The sequence below is a fragment of the Sander vitreus genome, chromosome 7 (genome assembly GCF_031162955.1).
Source record: "Sander vitreus isolate 19-12246 chromosome 7, sanVit1, whole genome shotgun sequence".
In the NCBI taxonomy this organism is placed as follows: Eukaryota; Metazoa; Chordata; class Actinopteri; order Perciformes; family Percidae; genus Sander; species Sander vitreus.
In genome coordinates, this window is record NC_135861.1 from 17,829,346 (window position 1) to 17,847,441 (window position 18,096).

At 42.2% G+C, this 18,096-nt stretch overlaps 1 protein-coding gene across 5 annotated transcripts in view; it reads right to left on the reverse strand.

Moving 5' to 3' along the window:
* Positions 1-734: 734 nt before the first annotated feature.
* nav1a (neuron navigator 1a) overlaps positions 735-18,096 on the reverse strand; it is an 86,423-nt gene continuing 69,061 nt past the window's right edge. For 2 of the 5 annotated variants that reach the window (XM_078255069.1, XM_078255073.1), the window contains 24 exons: positions 14,711-15,461; positions 14,062-14,583; positions 13,123-13,164; positions 12,155-12,303; positions 11,845-12,024; positions 11,651-11,730; positions 11,144-11,221; positions 8,895-8,978; positions 7,362-7,502; positions 6,514-6,622; positions 6,284-6,405; positions 4,997-5,184; positions 4,730-4,892; positions 4,438-4,615; positions 4,238-4,326; positions 4,034-4,132; positions 3,700-3,871; positions 3,100-3,365; positions 2,854-3,005; positions 2,693-2,764; positions 2,369-2,574; positions 2,151-2,269; positions 1,866-2,054; positions 735-1,183 (listed from right to left, as the gene is read on the reverse strand). In XM_078255069.1, coding sequence (XP_078111195.1) covers positions 1,088-1,183; positions 1,866-2,054; positions 2,151-2,269; positions 2,369-2,574; positions 2,693-2,764; positions 2,854-3,005; positions 3,100-3,365; positions 3,700-3,871; positions 4,034-4,132; positions 4,238-4,326; positions 4,438-4,615; positions 4,730-4,892; positions 4,997-5,184; positions 6,284-6,405; positions 6,514-6,622; positions 7,362-7,502; positions 8,895-8,978; positions 11,144-11,221; positions 11,651-11,730; positions 11,845-12,024; positions 12,155-12,303; positions 13,123-13,164; positions 14,062-14,583; positions 14,711-15,461 — 4,247 coding nt within the window. In that variant the 3' untranslated portion in view covers positions 735-1,087. The remainder of the gene's footprint in view (positions 1,184-1,865; positions 2,055-2,150; positions 2,270-2,368; positions 2,575-2,692; positions 2,765-2,853; positions 3,006-3,099; positions 3,366-3,699; positions 3,872-4,033; positions 4,133-4,237; positions 4,327-4,437; positions 4,616-4,729; positions 4,893-4,996; positions 5,185-6,283; positions 6,406-6,513; positions 6,623-7,361; positions 7,503-8,894; positions 8,979-11,143; positions 11,222-11,650; positions 11,731-11,844; positions 12,025-12,154; positions 12,304-13,122; positions 13,165-14,061; positions 14,584-14,710; positions 15,462-18,096) is intronic. The other 3 variants (XM_078255070.1, XM_078255072.1, XM_078255071.1) reach the window with 3 other exon arrangements.

The following is an 18,096-nucleotide window of genomic DNA, read 5'->3' on the forward strand; positions in this document are numbered from 1 at the left end:
CACCAGAGAAATGTGTGTTTTAAAACCGATATCTAAATACAGAATATATGCAAGCATAGCCAGAAATGGTAGGCCGTTCGGACAGACTAGATAAACAAGCATTTTTTTTCTGTGTGTTAACAATACAGTATGTTGAGTAGAGTCAATGCCAGTTACTGTGGTTATATCAGTATATTACTAGAGGAAACAAGTGGATACTACCGGTGGAGTCCACCAACGATGACATTTTTTTCACAGACTGACCCTAAAACTGATTCTTTTTCTGCATTCATTTTTCACCCATGCATGTTACTCTTACAGCTTCACAGTTCTAATATTAAATCCATTAATGACACCATGGCTGAACTGAAAAGAAAAAAATAATTCAAGGCCATTTTCATAGTTGTGCTACCGAGCACCTTTGATAAGTCAGAAAGCGCACCAGGAGAGCACTGAGGCAGGAGTAGATGCTGCCATCTAGAGGAATTACTAATGAACTGCATGATTCCCATTTGATACACATTCACTGACACAGCCTCCTAAAATCCAATTACAACAAGTAGAAAATAAAGTGCATTTTTGGCTGATGTCGAGTGATGATCATACTTTTGAAGACATCAGAGTTACTTCTGAGGTGAATTTCTTTGTGAAATGAAGCCTTCAAACAAAACCAGTAACAGTAAGCACCGATAGTTTGTGGTGAAAGTCGTGGCAGTCAAAAAGCAAAAGAAAATAAAAGAATGGGTCTTAGTCAATAGGATTATAGGTAATATTTTGCATCATACTATTCCGGTTACCATGCACTTGCAGATTCAACAACAACCCATCTGGAACAAATTGAGGGCAGAGAATAGACAAGTCTTTTCCTGACATGATCATCACAGCTTCCTATGAAAGCAGTTTAATTGTCTTTCTGTTAGCAGGGCAGAGCAAGCCCTTCGTCCATAATCACTCTCTCTATAGATCCTTTACAATTAGCTTTGTAGCTGCTCACTGAGCACACAGTTAATTATTGAGTCTTTTAAGTCTCATTGGGACTGCACCCGCTGCGTGAGTCGTGATAAAGAGTCTATAGTTCCAAAGCTTGACCGACAGACGCATGTTGTTCTCAGAGTGTAGCCTGCAGAGTGGGATCCAGACAGCTTTCCCGCTCTGGAGACTCTATGTAGTTGGCCGATTCCTGGAGTTTCAACAGCATGGCCATCTGGGTAGCAGGAGGAGAGAGAGAGGCAGATTAACAGACATGTTTTGTTTTTACAGGGTTATTTCTTGAAATGCATCTTAGTCATTATGGCAACTAAGGAACTTTACTTGTTGAACATTTCTCTGAATATTGTGATAATTGTTTGGCTTTGCCACATCAACAAAACAAATATAAATTCAAATTGACAAAAAACAGAGAAAAGTAGTACATTCTCACATCTGAGAGACTGGTACCAGCCAAGGTTTGGTGGAATATTCAGAAAAGGGCGCAACATTCTTCATCTCTGCTATTTATTTAATTCAGCACGGTATGCAAATGAGCCCAGCCACAGTTCATCTGATTTGTAATAAGTGCTGCTAAATAAGTTTTGATGAATTATTCTTTTGACACATGTTGAGTGTTGATGTCTGGAAAACATTGGAATGCAAATGTTCAGCTATGTCGCTTTTCTTTTATTTAACATGTGCAAAACCTTAATGTAGTTTTTTAATAAATAAGAACTTCATTTGACTGTTTAGTGCCTATAAAATGCCCACAAAACCTTAAATAAATAAATAAATACCCCTTTAGTCTATTATCAAGTATATTTTCCAGTTAATTTTCTGTTGATAGACTTATTAACTGACATCTGACAACTGACCCTTAACTAGTACCCCATCTTTACAAAAAACATCACTCTCACCAGTGGGTCTGACTCCAGTGTGCTGGGTGGAGGTGTATCTTTGGGGGGCTTCTTTTCCTCACTGGGTGGACCTATGCTGGGGGGAGGTAGGTGAAAGAGTCTGGACTGGTCCTGCTGTGCATTGGGCCAAGGAAGAGTCCCTCTCACCCACTCCACTGGATCCTCCCATACTGCCTTCTGCCCGTGCACCTGAGAGAACAGAGAGACGAAGAGGTACAGTAATGAATGTTTTGTTGTTGTTAGCAATTATGTTACACTCTGGAGGATGTCTGTATGTGTGTTCACCTTGATGCCATCTTTGGCTCCCTCCTGCAGGTATGGTATGATGGAGTGGTTCCACAGGTCAATGAACCACTGCCTGAACTCTGCCACTGATACTGGGCATGACAGAAAGAAGCAAGGACCTGTGGGAGGCAAATTTTCATGTTAATTGATTTCCTGTTCCAGATCCAATTATCCCCCCTGTTTCCTGGCTTCTGCCTTAACCGGCCACTGTCTCTCACCTATGAGGAAGTCTGAAGTGCCGTGTTTCTCCAGGAACGTGTGGAGGTGGTACCAGAGCTGAGGGATCCAGTCCAATACGCGGAGGAGAGCCTGGTGGCGTGCTGAGTCCTGCTCCTTCTCCTGGTAGGCCTCCACAGCTTTACGGTGCAGGTACCTCAGCAGGAACCCGTTAGCTGGTTCCACGTTGTTGGAGAACATTACCATCCTGTGGTCATATGGTCAATGTTATTTTTACTGACTGTATATGACAGCTTCATTTTGTAATTAATAGTGTAATAAAAGTAAGAAGAGGCATTGTAAACATTTTCTGGCTTTGTGCTCACCTGAAGCTTAGGTGCAGACTGTGGTTCGATGTCATCTTCACAGGCTGATTGGTTGTCCCAATGATGTAAGGACTGAAACATCAACAGAGGAAATCATGTAACTCAATGACATCTTATTTGAACTCTTTAGTGAAATACCGTAACTGTTTGAAGTGACTTACCATTTGTGATACTTGCAGGTGAGTGCTCCGTTAACAAGCTCAGTGGTGGCTGCTGAATCACTGATGTCATCTATGATAACAACCAGTGGCAGTTCTCCTCCACTATCTCTGTCTATCTGATTTGCTAAGTCGGACAGATACAACTGCAACTCCTGTGAAAGCGAAGACAGGTTAAAAAAAAATGTCTGTGTGTAGAAATCCATATTTGTGTAGAAAAAAACACAAAAAACCAAAGTCATGTGTTACCTTCTGTGACTGACGATGCATGTTGAAGGTGACGGCAGTGCTGCAACCGAGTAGACAGGTCTCATGGTCGGCCTCAGACAAGTCCGTCCGGCTGCGCTGCAGGAGGTAGTGGGCCAGACGCTGAGCCAGGTAAGTCTTTCCTGTCCCGCTGGGCCCAGACAGAACCAGACGCCTGTGCTTCAGCAGCAAGCTGATGTAGTGCAGCATCATCGGCTTAGGAATCAGAGTCTCAAACACCAGTGAGTCAACACATTTTTCTCTGAGACCTAGAGAGAAGCAGACACAGTGGAGAGAGGAGAAGCAATTGGATTTATATTGTATTTATTATTAAACACTTGTGCAACTTTAGCACTTTATTTACAAACCATGTGTACTTTCAAATCAAAAGCATAACATCAGATAGATTTAAAAAAAAAGTGTAAAAAAAAAAGCTCTCTAAAGCACTCTTTCTCAAAGTTGAGTTTTACATTGTACTCAAATTAACTGAGACCAGCGGCTGCTTAGAGGGTAGGAAATCAATCCAAATGAAAATGGATTATACACAATTTTAAGCACAACTATTAGTATGGTTTCTATTATCAGACGAGGACACTCACTAACCTTTCAAAGTGACAAGTATTCGAGCTGAACCACTGCTGAGACAACGATAAGGTGAGGCTTGAGGTTTGTCCCCTCCTATCACCCTCTGCCCTCCCTGGGTCAGCTGGTACATGTGCAGCGAATCACAAGACAGACCCAGGCTGGCAGACGGGTCGACTTGAGTTAGGTAGTCCTGGCGAAAAACGAAAAGAAGTAAGGAGTGATCTATTAAATCACAGCCATACTATTTGTTAAAACCACTAATCTAATAATAATAATATCTAATACATCTAATACAAATAAATAAAATAATAAATATTAAAAGTCTACACGGTGAAAAAGGACATTGACTTACCTTGAAGGTCTTAGCTATTAGAGAGTCGAGACAGGACCAGTCAGTTCTCGCACTGACCATCACTGAGCCCAGGTAGAACTCCTGCTGCTGCTTACTGTCCTATAGAGACAGAGAGAGGGAAAAAGTGCACAATCTCCCAGCTGTTCGATATAAAGCTGTTGACATTATTGGATATTGTGTCTATTAAAGGTGCTCTGTGTTTACCTCTGCTTGATCTCCAATGCGGACAAGCACTCGTGCACACAACTCATCCCTCTGGGAAGACACACTTAACGTGTCAGCTGGAGACACGTCTGTGAGAGTGAAGGAAAAAAAAGGATGAAAGACGTATAGAAATAGAACTTTTATTTATTACTGTGTCTGTGCGTGAGCTGAAAATAGGTGAAATTCCGTGTGTCTCTTACCTGGATCTTTACAATCATTCAGACTGAGGCTGAATGACTTGGTGAGGGACATGCTCATCGGCTGCCGCAGTGAGGGCCCCAGGAGAGAGGCCAGGCCTGAAGGCTGGGAAGTGGAAGAGGTGGGACCAGAGCCTGTTTTCAAATGGTCATTCTCTGCCTTCAGGTTCTCCACTGTTGACTAGGACATAACAAGATAAAAACTTCAATATCAAGTTATATTAACACACAAATGCACCATTTATACTTATGCTTCTGGTAAATACGTTACTGAACATGCACAGGCAAAACAAACCTGCATGCTGTTCATGGCTTCTCGAAGCTGCTCCAGCTGATGTGCAGAGCTTAAGGCCTCCAGTCGGATGTCTGTCAGTTCTCTCTCTTTCACCCAGAGTTCTGAGCGCAAGTCTGATACCGCCGTTTCCTCATTGTCTCCCTCTTCTGTAGTCTCCATGATTCTGGAGGGGACAGGATGCACTCATCAGGGCAAGACACCCATGAAGGCTAAACTGGTTATCTCACTATTGAGCTGAGAGATGGAGCAAGGTGTTTGTGTACTCACACAGAAGAGGTGGCGGAGGCCGATGTTTTGAGGGATGAAGGCTGTTTTTCTCCTTCCTCTTCTCCTCCCTCATGGAGCATCTTTGGGGAGTTGGGAGCTGAGGAGTCAGGGGTGGCAATTTCCTCGATGTCTGAGTACGTTTTTGAGCCTTTCTTAATGCTGAACGCCTTGTTGAAGGAGCTCCTCAGCTACACAGATGGAGAGGAGCAGGGAGAAAGAGGGAGAGACAGACAATTGAACCAATATTCGGAGTCAAAAAAGAAGGAGGTGTTAGGATTGTTAATCTGACACATGCTGAACATTAAAGGAGTGGTTCATTATCTTGGGAAATGCTTATTCACTTTATTGCCGTGAGTGAGAGGGATCTGTCTACCAGTACCTCTAAAGTTCACTTAAACACTTCCTGGTGTATTGTCATAACCGTGAGGTTACTAGGCAACCAGTGTAGAAAGTTACTGTACCCAGCCAAGAAATAGTGACAGCACACTCAGCCCCCCAAACACAACCTGTTGTTTTAACATTTTAATTTTGTATGGATTAAACTAATGTGCTGGTAGGTGAATTTTGTTACCTTAGGACTGAGCCAGGCTAGCTGTCTGCCCCTGTTTCTGGTCTATATGCTAAGCTAAATGCTAAAATGTATTGGACAGACATGAGAGTGGTATCAACTTTTGGCAAGAAAACAAATAACTGCATTTCCCAAAATGATTGGCTTCCAGTCATTTTCTGCAAATAGGTCAAAGTTGTAGTCAGTGCATATTTTTGCAGATTTAGTACCCTGCTGTTGGGTCAGTAAGGGATAGTTGGTAAGGTTGTACAACATTTTAATGAAAGACAAAATACACAATATGGAGCATGGTGTAAATGAAGAGAAACCGCAATTAATACATTTTGATGATTAAACTGAGAACTCCACTTTCCATCATGTCTGCAGATTGCCACTCTAACTGAATTGCAGCCATCCATTCAAATTTAATATTCACAGAACAGGCAGCCAATCAGTAGCTTAGGAGGTCAATGTGCAGAGATGAAGGGTACTTGAGAATTGCGTTGTAGTTTTAGATAGTCCATAATGCTATGAATGACAGAAAATTATAGAGGCTTTATAGGGACAAAATGATTACACTCACCTCAAAGACCTAAAACAGAAAATAACACAACACAGAGGAGGGAGAGACTGGTCATACTTACTAGTATGTCATTATCACTAGGGGAAATGAACTGAGCATAGACAAACACCAGGTTGTGAGAGTAAAACATTGCCTCACATGCAGCGTGTGTTCTTACCCAGCTCTTTTTCTTCTTCTTCTTGGCATCTTGGTCTTTGTAGCTGCCCACACTCGACATACTGGTCAGGCTGTTGAGACTGGAGATGCTCTCACATGAGTTCTGACGTCGAATCCGCACGTCTGGTAAACAAGAAAAGTCAACATCAAAAGAGGCAAATGTGCAGGGACACAGTCAGTTGTGCAGAGAGACCGAAGGAAACAGAAAGATCAAGTGGTCCATCTCCAAACCTTTCATATTATCCGGGGTGTTTAAGGCTCCTTGTATGACCGCCTGGGCTTCATCATTCCTGGCCTTCAGAGCCTCGATGGTCTCCCTCAGCTCGACCAGCTCTGTGTCCTACACACACACACACACACACACACACACACACACACACACACACACACACACACACACACACACACATTTAAAAAATGTTAGTGAGTTGGGTTGGGATAGATCAATTTTTATCTGAGCTCAGAGCTGTGTGAAAATGTTACCACTTTTTTTAAAGAAGCAGACTGGTTAAAACTTTTCATCATGCAGACCAACTTCCTCAAACTTAACTTGATGACAAATCAGACATGATCATCATTGATCCGAAATCCCTCACCAAAACCACTCGCAACTTAAGCCTCACCATCGATAACTCCACTCTGTCTCCCTCCCAACACATCCACAACCTCAAAGTTATTTTCGACAGCAACCTCTCCTTCAAACACCACATTAAATAAATCATTTGGACTGCCTTTTTTTCACCTAAAGAACATAGCTTGTCTACGCCCATAACTCTCCTTCTCTGTTGCCGAAACATTAATCCATGCCTTTATCACATCCAGAAATGACTACTGCAATAGCATTCTTTACGGTACATCATCCAAAGTCCTATTTAACTCCAGTACATCCACAACTCTGCTGCTCGTCTGCTCACCCATTCTTGCTCCCGTGACCACATCACCCCTCTCCTCTAGAACCTCCACTGGCTCCCTGTCCCACGACAGATACAATTCAAAGTCCTTCGACTCACTCACAAAGCTGTCCATAACCATACCCAACGTCCTATCTCACTGACCTGCTCCACAACCACACTCCTTACCGCAGCATCCGCTCCTCTGATGCCAACCTTCTGTCTCCACCACTCAGGACCAAGCGCCGGACCTGGGGTGACAGAGCCTTCTCCATAGCTGCCCCCTCCCTCTGGAACTCTCTCCACAAACACATCCGCGACTGCACCGATCTGTCCATGTTCAAATCACAAAACTCACCTTTTTAGAGCTGCTTTTCAATTTTTGATTAATGTGTGTTTATATTTAGTGTGAATTTCTTTTTTAAAAACTCTGTAAAGCGCTATATAAATAAAATGCATTCATATTATTATCATCATCAAAAGCTGTTTGTTTTTTTCCAATATAGAGTTAATTAGTTTCTCCAAGATAGATCAGCTCAGAAAATTCTTCTGGTAATAGACAGTTAAAAACACATGCAAATGACCTGCTAATTATTCCTGTAAGAAATGAATAGTTCATCACCACTTCACTCATCATTACCTCATTCATGCTCATCTCAGTTCAATGCTACTATGTCTCTTTATTCTTATTCTTGTTGGTTCTTTTTTTAAATACATTTTAACTGTAACTTAACTCTATTTTAAGTAATATAATACCAAATACCAGTATTATTATATTTTTCTAAATTTCTCTTTTACACATTTTGCAAATCATTTCTATTGCACTTAGACCATAGCAATGTAGCATTTAACTACACACATACACAAATAAAGATTGATTTTGATGTGAAAATAATGGTTTGGCATATTTTGAAAAACTACATTTTTTATTCAATTTATGACCATTTTCAATGTTTAAAATAAAAACAGATAAATTCCTACATTTTTGGGAAGGAGTAGTATGGTCTGATGTTTTAGTTAAGCACTACAACTCAAACCAACCATATGAGCTCATACACCTGGTGGGCTTGATCGTCCTCACAATATTAACAGTTCAAAAGGACAAAGAGTCCAGAACAACAGAGCTTCTCTTTGCCCCTTATTGTGTGCTAAAGTCGATGCCACTCCACTCTAAATAGAGCCGCCCGGCCCATCTCCTCAAGGTTAAAGAGCCTCAGCTCCAGGCTAAGCTGCACAGGTCAGTGCGCTGGCACAAACAACAAAGACTTTTTCTGGAGCGGTCTAGACGGGTCTTTCAGTGGGAGCAGCAAGGCATGAAGCACTGAGAGAGACTCCTCACATTTATGCGCACACTGAACACTGGCTCGAGTGGCGATCAATTTATTCACAGCAAAACAGATACAAAGGCTGAAGAATGCAGGAATGCGATGTTTGGTGTGAGTGCACGTGCAAGCTGATTGCACTTTTCATACAGCTTAAAGTGAAGGTTGTTTTTCATTGATCCTCTTCTCGCACTTAGTCACCATGTGGGACTGCAGCCTGGGCCTCTAACCTAAATTCAGCTCCTCAGCGCAGGCTGTGATCAAAGTCACCTCACTCCATGCTGGCACAATGCTGCCTGCTCTTAGCTGAATGCTCATAATAAGACGGTCACAATGGTGGAATGCAGCTGGAATTCAGGTTTGTGAGTGTTTGTGTTTGAAAGTGTGGATGTGACGATACCTTTTGTTCCTGGCTTATTGACAGACTCTGCAGCCGAGTTGTCATCAGTTGCAAACTTTGCTCGAAGGCGGCCACCAGATTTGCCTGATTGGAAAAGATGAAAGACAAAATCAATAACTTGTGTTTTCCCCAATCATTTATTAAAGTAGGAAATTATTATTTATCACATTACATTGACAGCATAATTTACATGTAGACACAGATAAAGTATAGGGAGAATAATGAAACTAGAAATTGACACCCTATATAGGAAGAGATTCAATAGATTTCCTCTGCCCCTTTATCGCTTGTATATGAGGTGCTAAAAGGCTGAATAACACACAAAGGCTGAACAGGATGTCCCTTGTGGAAAATTCTCCTCCTCCCTAATCTCTCTCTCTCACACACACACACACACACACACACACACACACACACACACACACACACACACACACACACACACACACACACACACACACACTTCAGCCCAGAGCAGGAAGGGAACATTACTTTCCCCTCTCCTTTATAGAATGTATTAATACTGTAAAATAATGCATACAACCCAGTCATAAATCCCACACATAATCATGTTGTGAGCCATGCATCTGTTTTGCCGATTCACCGCCCTCGCAACATAAGGTCAAACAGTATGAAAAAAATCTATCTCTCTCTCTCTCTCTCAAACACACACACACACACACACACACACACACACACACACACACACACACACACACCCATGCACGCACGCATGCGAGTGCACGCACACACATACACACTTGATTTATGTGTGCTGCATTAAGCCGTGCATAATGGCTGCGCTGTATTGCTGCACTTGGACCAATGGAAATGCTGACAGGGTGGTCATACAGAAACAACCTTGTGGAGTGGAGAGAAACAGAAAGGCACCTGTGTGTGTGTGTGTGTGTGTGTGTGTGTGTGTGTGCATGTGCCAAAGCTAAGTGGCTTGGGGAGAGGTTCAGGAGGAGGTTAGCATTATTCAGGTCCCACACATGGATAAGAAATGTGCTGAGAATGCACAGAAATTATCTATAACTGACATACCACAATTTGGATTTTAAATCTCTCTCTCTCTGTGCGTATCTTTCCTATTTCATCTGAAGGGTAAATAGCCTTGTGTGAGAAATAAAGTGTTTGTGGCTGGCTAGCAATATTCACATCTTTAAAAACATGAATGTTTTGAATATGAATATAATGAATATACAGTGTACTTTTTATAAAAGGCTTAATATTTTCCTTTTCCTTTTCCAGAGTTGATGGGGTATTTTCAGCTGTGAATTTGGTGAAACAGTGAATATTTTTGACAGCAGGGCGGTGTACTGTGGGGAAAAATAAACTGCAGTGCCCATGTTCATCATAATAACGGAATATGTCACCCAGTGTGGCTCATTGATGTGTTTTTAATATTTTTGGACAACAATAGAGCTCTATTTCACAGAGGAATGAGGTATATTAAGCTTTGGGCACACAGATTATACTTGTTACTAGGATCAATTCATTGTTGTTGTTGGTTTTTAACTTAAGCTTAGCTTAAGCTTAACTCCAGCAGCAATAAACTGGTACACATAAGGTAGGTACACGTAACATAATCTGAACAAGGTTTGATGTGCTATGTACCTATCTTTTTACATTAAGCAGTAAGAAACAAAAAATACAAGACGGTTGAAGGCTCCCTGACATTGCTCTTTCTTTGCCTGCTGTCGCTTGTTCAACACTTGTGATGTCTTTATGAGTATCAGTCACCTCTGCCTCAGGGTAGATGTCATTGAGGTGGACAGTTCATCAAGACGAGTGACAAGAATAGGGTGTAAAATTGGAGGGAGGGGCTATTACAAATTTGTTGCCTCAGGGTGAAGGGCCACACATTGTACCTTTAATTATGGCAAATGTCATTCGTATAGATAAGAGTGTGGTTACACAGAGCAGACGTTTTCTCTTGGTTGACAGTCCCCGGCCATCTTATGTATAGTTTTTTTGATTAAAAGGTATTTTCTCTTTTTTATATTGATAGGGAGATTTGTGAGATGGAAAATTCCCTTTAAGAAATTCCTTTGAGAGTTGAAATCCACTTGGGGATACAATGTTATTTATTTAAGAATATTTGCTAAAGACATTAAGTTGAATTTGTATGTTTTTTAAGGGGACATTTTGATGCTACTGCAAAAGGAAATAAGTTATTTGGGTGCTTTATGCATGAGGGCACCATTTATTAATGATAAATAAAGTAGCAGACAAACAGTACATACGTTAGCCGTCAGCTGTGTCGTCAGGTTAGACACCTTCTCCTGCGACGATTCCAGCTCCCTCCTCAGCTTACGTATTTGCTGTAAGGAAAAACGGGCATGTTACATTATCAAAAAAACAAGCTTACTAAAGTTGACATTGGCTGAGATTACACAAGTGACTAGGAGTGGATGTTGCCCATGAAATGAATGACAGACTTGTTCTCCCACAGACAATAGAGATGAGAGTGATGGATGAAAGGACAGAAATGAGACAGAGAAGAAGAAAGAGCAAGAACCAACTTACCTCTCCCTGAATCCTTTCTTCAGCCTTTGAAAGCAGTGGGAATAAGAGTCAAGGTGTTAGATAAGACAAAAGGAGAGGAGTAGAGAGGAGAGGAGACTAATAAGATATCGGGCATACCCAGGAAGAAAGTCTTGTCTATTTAAAGTGTGAAACGAGAGGAAAGCACCAATCACACTCCCATGTAAATACACCTTACACCAAATCTTATACTGAAGCGTAGCTACCTGGTTCTGCATGCCGCCCACACTCACCGAGGAGTAGCTTGACGAGGCATTGGATGCCAGAGAGAGTACAGACCCATGAACTAAAAAGCGAAAAACAATTAAAGAAACAAAATAAACCAATTAGAAACTGAGTTGCACAACAACACTGAACAGAACGTTGTATTACAGGTATCACAATAATTCAGTGGGCTCACCCTCGTCAGGCTCCTTGTCTCTGAAGGATCCGGAGCGAACCATTCCCATGCTGCGGGGGCGTTCAGCCAGCGACAGCGTGCTGCCCAGCGGAGACGCTCCATACAGCTCCAGAGAGGCATCGTGTGTTGGGATGCTGTTGGATCGAGTCATCCTCGGAGGTCCGCCGACAGGGCTGGGCACTGGAAAGAGAGCAGTGGGGTCAAAGAAAAGACAGTTAGCGATGTTATACATGAAATGCATAATGTAGTGTTAGCGCTATTCACATCAGTGCTCTTTTAAGTGTGTTTGTGTGCATGTGTTCAAACTCACCGATACTAGTCTTAGAGGTGCGGGGCAGGGAGGTGGGTGAGGACAGCAGTGGAAGATTGAGCGAGTCGGTCATACTGAGAATAGTATGAGAGTGTCTCCTCTCCCCTTTCTCCTTCCCTTCCTCCTCAACCTGGGAGGCACCGCTAAAACTGCACAGACAAAGGACAAAGTTAGTGTCACTATGAATGGTAAATAAAGAAACCGTCAGTCATTATAGGTATGTCATTTTTACATATTGGAATCAATGTACAGTATTCAAGTTTAAAATTCTGAGGACATTTGGGAACGTCATGTTAAATGCTATCTGACAGAGAACACACAAAAGTAGCCAAAGTCAAATGAAAGAAAAGTTATGAAAAGAAGTAAGAAAGAAAAAAAAAAAAATCAACTTTATTTTAAACCCCGTTTATCATCTATAAGCATGATACAAACATATAATACATTTTAGAACACATTACAATATACAATAGTTACTAGGACATTTTTACAAAAGTTGTTATTATTTTCAACAATTACAACTTCTCCTATGAAGACATATTTTATATTACTACTAATAATACTATTGTATTATAGTATATTGTCATCTATAAATGTGTTTATATACTAGCCTCCAGTTATAGATGCTTCACAGGAGTTGTGGACCTTTTATTAATAAATGCTAAATAATGAGGGTTAAAATAAAGTGTAACCCAGTAACAATAATTTTAAATGAGTGGAAAGACAAACAAAATGTTGCCAGTGGGACGCAGAGGGGATTAAAGCAGGATTTTTGGAATACAAGTGACAGGGATGATGAGGATTACAGTAACACAATCATTCAATGAGGATCTAATCAATGGTATCTGCGTGTGTGTGTGTGTGTGTGTGTGTGTGTGTGTGTGTGTGTGTGTGTGTTTGTGTGCAATGAGAGACTGTGCCAAACTATCAGTGCATGACAGAGTGTAGCTGTATGTGTGCGTCCCACTTACCTTAAACCTTTCTTTGGCAGTGTGTTTCTGTCTCTCTGAGAACTGTGGAGATTAAACAATGACATTATTTAACCACTGCCACAGGGAGTTATTAAACTCTCAAGAACAGGCAGCAGGCGCAAAAAACACAGTATGACTGGCAGACAGCTGGTGTCAGCCAGTAATTATGACTTCAGCCACTGGGGCCCATACAACACTGATAATAGGCCTGCAGTAATAATAGCCTAAAACCTCTCAGTCTGTGTGTGTGTGTGTGTGTGTGTGTGTGTGTGTGTGTGTGTGTGTGTGTGTGTGTGTGTGTGTGTGTGTGTGTGTGTGTGTGGTTGTAGTTTGAGTTCATAATGTATATACAATTTCTCATTAAACCATATTCTATCATTTGGGCAATATTTAGCATCTCATACAGAATTTACTATACAAAAACATGAAATATACAACATATTTTAGTTTGTGACTACCATGGGATGGAGATAAGGCATCATGTTGCATTTTACCAGGACCTTTGTTTTGTCTCTGGCTTTCTGTTTAATCACAAATTAAATGTTGGTAAAAGCTATCAAAGTCTATCTCTGAAGTAATATTCTTAAGTATATTCTGATATTCTGAGTCTATCCTGACAAAACATCTCAGACATCTCTACCAGTCTGCATTTTTATCATTATCTTGCTTTGAAGGTTTGAATAGGTGTTGTTTCTTACTCTTGATTAATGTCACTGCTGTCAAAAATTGTCTCCATGCATTATTGCATTATTATTTCCCTGATCACTTCTGCCTTCCTTGAACAATAGATAATGTTGGTGCAGTTCCTCAGCAGACCAGTAGGTGGAGATACATAGCAGCATTACAAAAATGAATGACAAAATATCTGCTTTGCATGTATACCGGTGTGATGTGATTTGGTTTAAAATATATGCACAATTGAAGATTATTGAATCTCACCTGTCTGTGAGAGACAATGAGACTTTACTTCCGGAGCTCCAGCTGGCAGGAGGACCTCTGTCTTCCTCTCTATCTTTGTGCCGGGACTCTAAGGTGGTGTAGCCTCTCACCAAATTGTCCCTCTCCCTCGCCTTCTCCCTCTCCTGGGGCTCTGGGGCCAGACTCATTGTGAGCGGCAGCGACTCCATGCTGCGATGCAGCCCAGACAGACGAGGGTAGATCAGGGGAGAGGTGCTCCCTCCGCTCCCTTGAACCCCGAGAGAAGAGACCTGCCTTGGCCCCAACCCTGCCCCTGACCTTGAGAAGCAGGCCGAAGAGTTCACATTAAGTAAAGGAGCAGGGCTGGGAGTCAGGCAGGGGCCAGTGGAGCTGCCTGCTGAGCTGGTCAGGTCCTGGAGCTTAGAGTAGGGAGGAATCTTAGGTGGCAGGGAGTCCTGAACCTCCGCCTCTAGGCTGTTTGAGTTCAGCTTGTCAAGATGGGCCATGGATGGAGGCTTTGCCAGGCTGCGCATCCCAGATAACCTAAAGACAAAGACAGACAACGTTGAAGTTAATGTATATTCATTTTTTGTTTTTTATATTAAAGTGAGTTGAAAAATACTGAGAAATTGCACCATGTATGTTTTGTGGTAGTATATGAAGCCAATACCTGTGTGTGTTGGGTGAGGGCAGATCCATGCCCTTGCCACTGCTGGGAGGTCGCAGCCCCTGCAGCTTGCCTCCGTTCTCTGAGGGGGTCTGAGCAGGGCTGCCCTTCAGAGACCCACCTCCACACTCAGAGTCAGATACTACAGCTTTGGCTTTGGCCCGCTCTTTCTCTTTCTCTCTGTCTGTCTGATTGACAGGACTGGGACTCGGGATCCCACGACCACCTGCCTTACTTATCCCAGAACCAAGCCCTGAGGCGGGCTCTTTGAGCCTAGAGCCCTGGGGCGGTTTGAGCCCCGAGCCTATGTCCATGGTAGTGCTCACTGGGCGAGCTGAGCTTGGCCGGGTTAAAGTCAGGGTGTTTGTCTTAGCTGGGCGAGGCAGAGAGCGATACTGGAGAGACGTCCTGGCATTTGGAGATAGAAAACCACTCTGGTCGGTGCTTGAAACATCTAGACTTGTCTTACGTCCTCCACCACCACCACCAGTCCCTGGTTTGACAGGAATACCCGACGTTTTAGGAATCTTCCCCGCATTGTTTGTGCCGTTATTGATAGCTGTGGTAGGCTTCTTGAAGCCAAAGTTTCCACCAGTTGAGGGCCTTACGAGGCCGGACGGAGGTTTACGTTGCTCACCAGCCCCAGTGCCATTTCTGGGGTCTTTACCGGCATCAGAAGAGGAGCGCTGAAGGCCGGAGTTCTTCACTGTTAACCGAGACTTATCCATTGGCTTCCCATCTGATTTTACTGTACCTAGAGAGATAGAGAGAAAAAACTCACTGATGAGTAGCTTGAACAGTTTAAAGACTGAACAGACTCTGGTGGTGAGTGAGACTAACCAAGCCATATTAGGACATGATATCTTATCTGACCACCTACAAGGTCTGACTGTCTGCTGATAAAAGCAAATCCCAGTGTGTAGACCAGACTCTCACACTGTTATCATGCAGTTACTCCTCTTTTCCATCCTGATGAACTAAAACCATTTTCTGTGGCTTTCCAGTAAGTGTACGTCTGTGTGTCACAGCTACAGAGTGCTGAGATTAACATGTGCAGCATGGCTGTGGAAAACTGGTGTTCACATTCACGAAGTGTGTCTGCATGCGCAAAAGTGCATGAAACACCCAGTATAACTGAGTTGCTCCACTCTTGAAACCTCTTTGGGGAAACAGGGCGGAGTGAAAGATAGCCCGGTGGAATGGAGGTTGAAGGACAATTATGTGATTTTGTTCCCCTCTGTACATTTCCCAGTTGGCAAATTAATTGGACTTGTTTGGAAGTTATTATGAGAAAAAACTATTAGACACATGTGCACTGTATGCACCACCCACACAAGTGCAAGCCCACACTACCCACACTCTTAATTTGTATCTAATGGGAGTTGTTATGGGAGGTTTATATACAAGGCATTAACAGAGTCAAAGAACTGCTGTTGAATGGGACCCACCGGCGTGCTGCCTTGGGACATCTGGAGTCACTTAAGGGTATTGAAAAACCCGCAAAATACACACGCATAGGGCCAGACATATATACCACACACACTCAGAGTTCTCAATGATTGGATCTTATAGGAATGTGACACTAACAATACATACACTTGGAGTTCTTTTGTAAATGTGAAAATTGGGTTTACATGTCAAGTCATAAACTCAATCCATCGTATAACCGCAACACTGCACGTTCCAAGAACATTAAGCTGCAGAAACACACACTGCCAACAGGGCAGTGAGAAGCAAACACACATACACACACACACACACACATACACTGACAGAAACCAGGCGTATGTATTAATTTTGACTTAAATGAAGCCTGATTTACTGACACGGGCTATAGAGACAATGGGGCTCAAAGCAGCGTGTGTAGAGAGAGTGAATCACCACGTGTCTCGATGCAAGTGGCCTCTGCATGTCTGAAGAGATACAGGCAGACAGAGAAATCCTTTACATTTCTAACACTGGCGTCTCTAGATGTAGAAGGAAAAAGGCTCATTTATATTCTCCTTCCTGAAGTCTTCTTCTATTTAAGGCCACTGTGGTAGAAGGGGGAGCAATATGGAATGATGTATCCACACACACACTCATATTCCTGACTATCATTCCCGGTGTTTTCCCAGGAAGATGAGCCGCCTCATTTCTAGACTCCACCACACCATAAACATGTCTGTGCTTGATTTGTGGTTGTTGAGATACAGTACTAGAGTTTATTTGTGCGTATGTGAGAGGTAACAATTTGTCCGGAAACAATTAATAATTTATCGATTAATTGGCCAAAGAAAATGAATCATTAACAATTTCTTACAATTGAGGAATCGTTTAAGTCATTTCAAGGAAAAACAAATATTTGTTGGTTCAAGCATTTCAAATATGAGTTTCTGCTGTTCTTCTCTCTTATACTGTATACTGTATCATTGTAAACTGAATATATTTGGTTTTTGGTTACCTTGTGCTCCGGAAACTTGGTATGAGTGTTTTTTTTTTTTGCCATTTTCTTACATTTTATAATGTAAACAATCAATTAAAAAAGTTAAGATAAAATCGTCGTAAAAATGACTAAATGATAATGAAAATAAATGTTAGTTGCAGCTCTAAACAAAATGAACCAAACCTATGCTGCACTAACTACAAAAGTATACCATATGGTTAGTATATATTAGCCTCGTGAGACCATCCTGATCTCACAAGCTCCAGTTTTCCACTCGCAGATCAGTCTGGCATCTTGAGATAGAGAAAATTTGGAGCCGTTCGCCAAATGATCGACCAATCAGCGTCGGTTTTGAGGCGGGTTTAGGTGTGACGCAACGAGAAGCGACTGTTTCCATGGATGAGATGAGCGTAGCTATCGTGCAAGTTTTAGCCGAATTAGAAAGTATTCTTTTATTCATTGAAAGGCACTGGAGGCTTTTCTCGGCGGAAAAGATCTTTTTGCTCTTCTCCCGGTTTCGGCAAGAGTTTGATATATCAACTGGTTCCGCTAGTTGTGAAGAAGGTGGTGATAGACAGATGGTTTATCCAATCAGCTAACCAGTATTTTCGCCCCTTCCCAAAGGTTCTCCACGGAAAGTTCCCAGATGGATATAGCAAGCAAATGTGAAGCAATCCATTTGGCGGAGTCAGGTTTAGTATTTAGTGCATACTACAGAATATGCTACATAATAAGTATACAGTATGGAAGTGCATGTCTATCCCTGGAAATGTTGCTTCTTTAAAGATCTCACACTTTCTGTCTCCTACACACACACACACACACACACACACACACACACACCTGCCAAAACTCAGCAATGAACTGATCTCCAGCATGAGCGATAGAGACCTCTCTAACTATCTAAGAAATTCTGCCGCTCACTTGGATACATTTATGAACTCCTCCACACTGCTACAGCAAC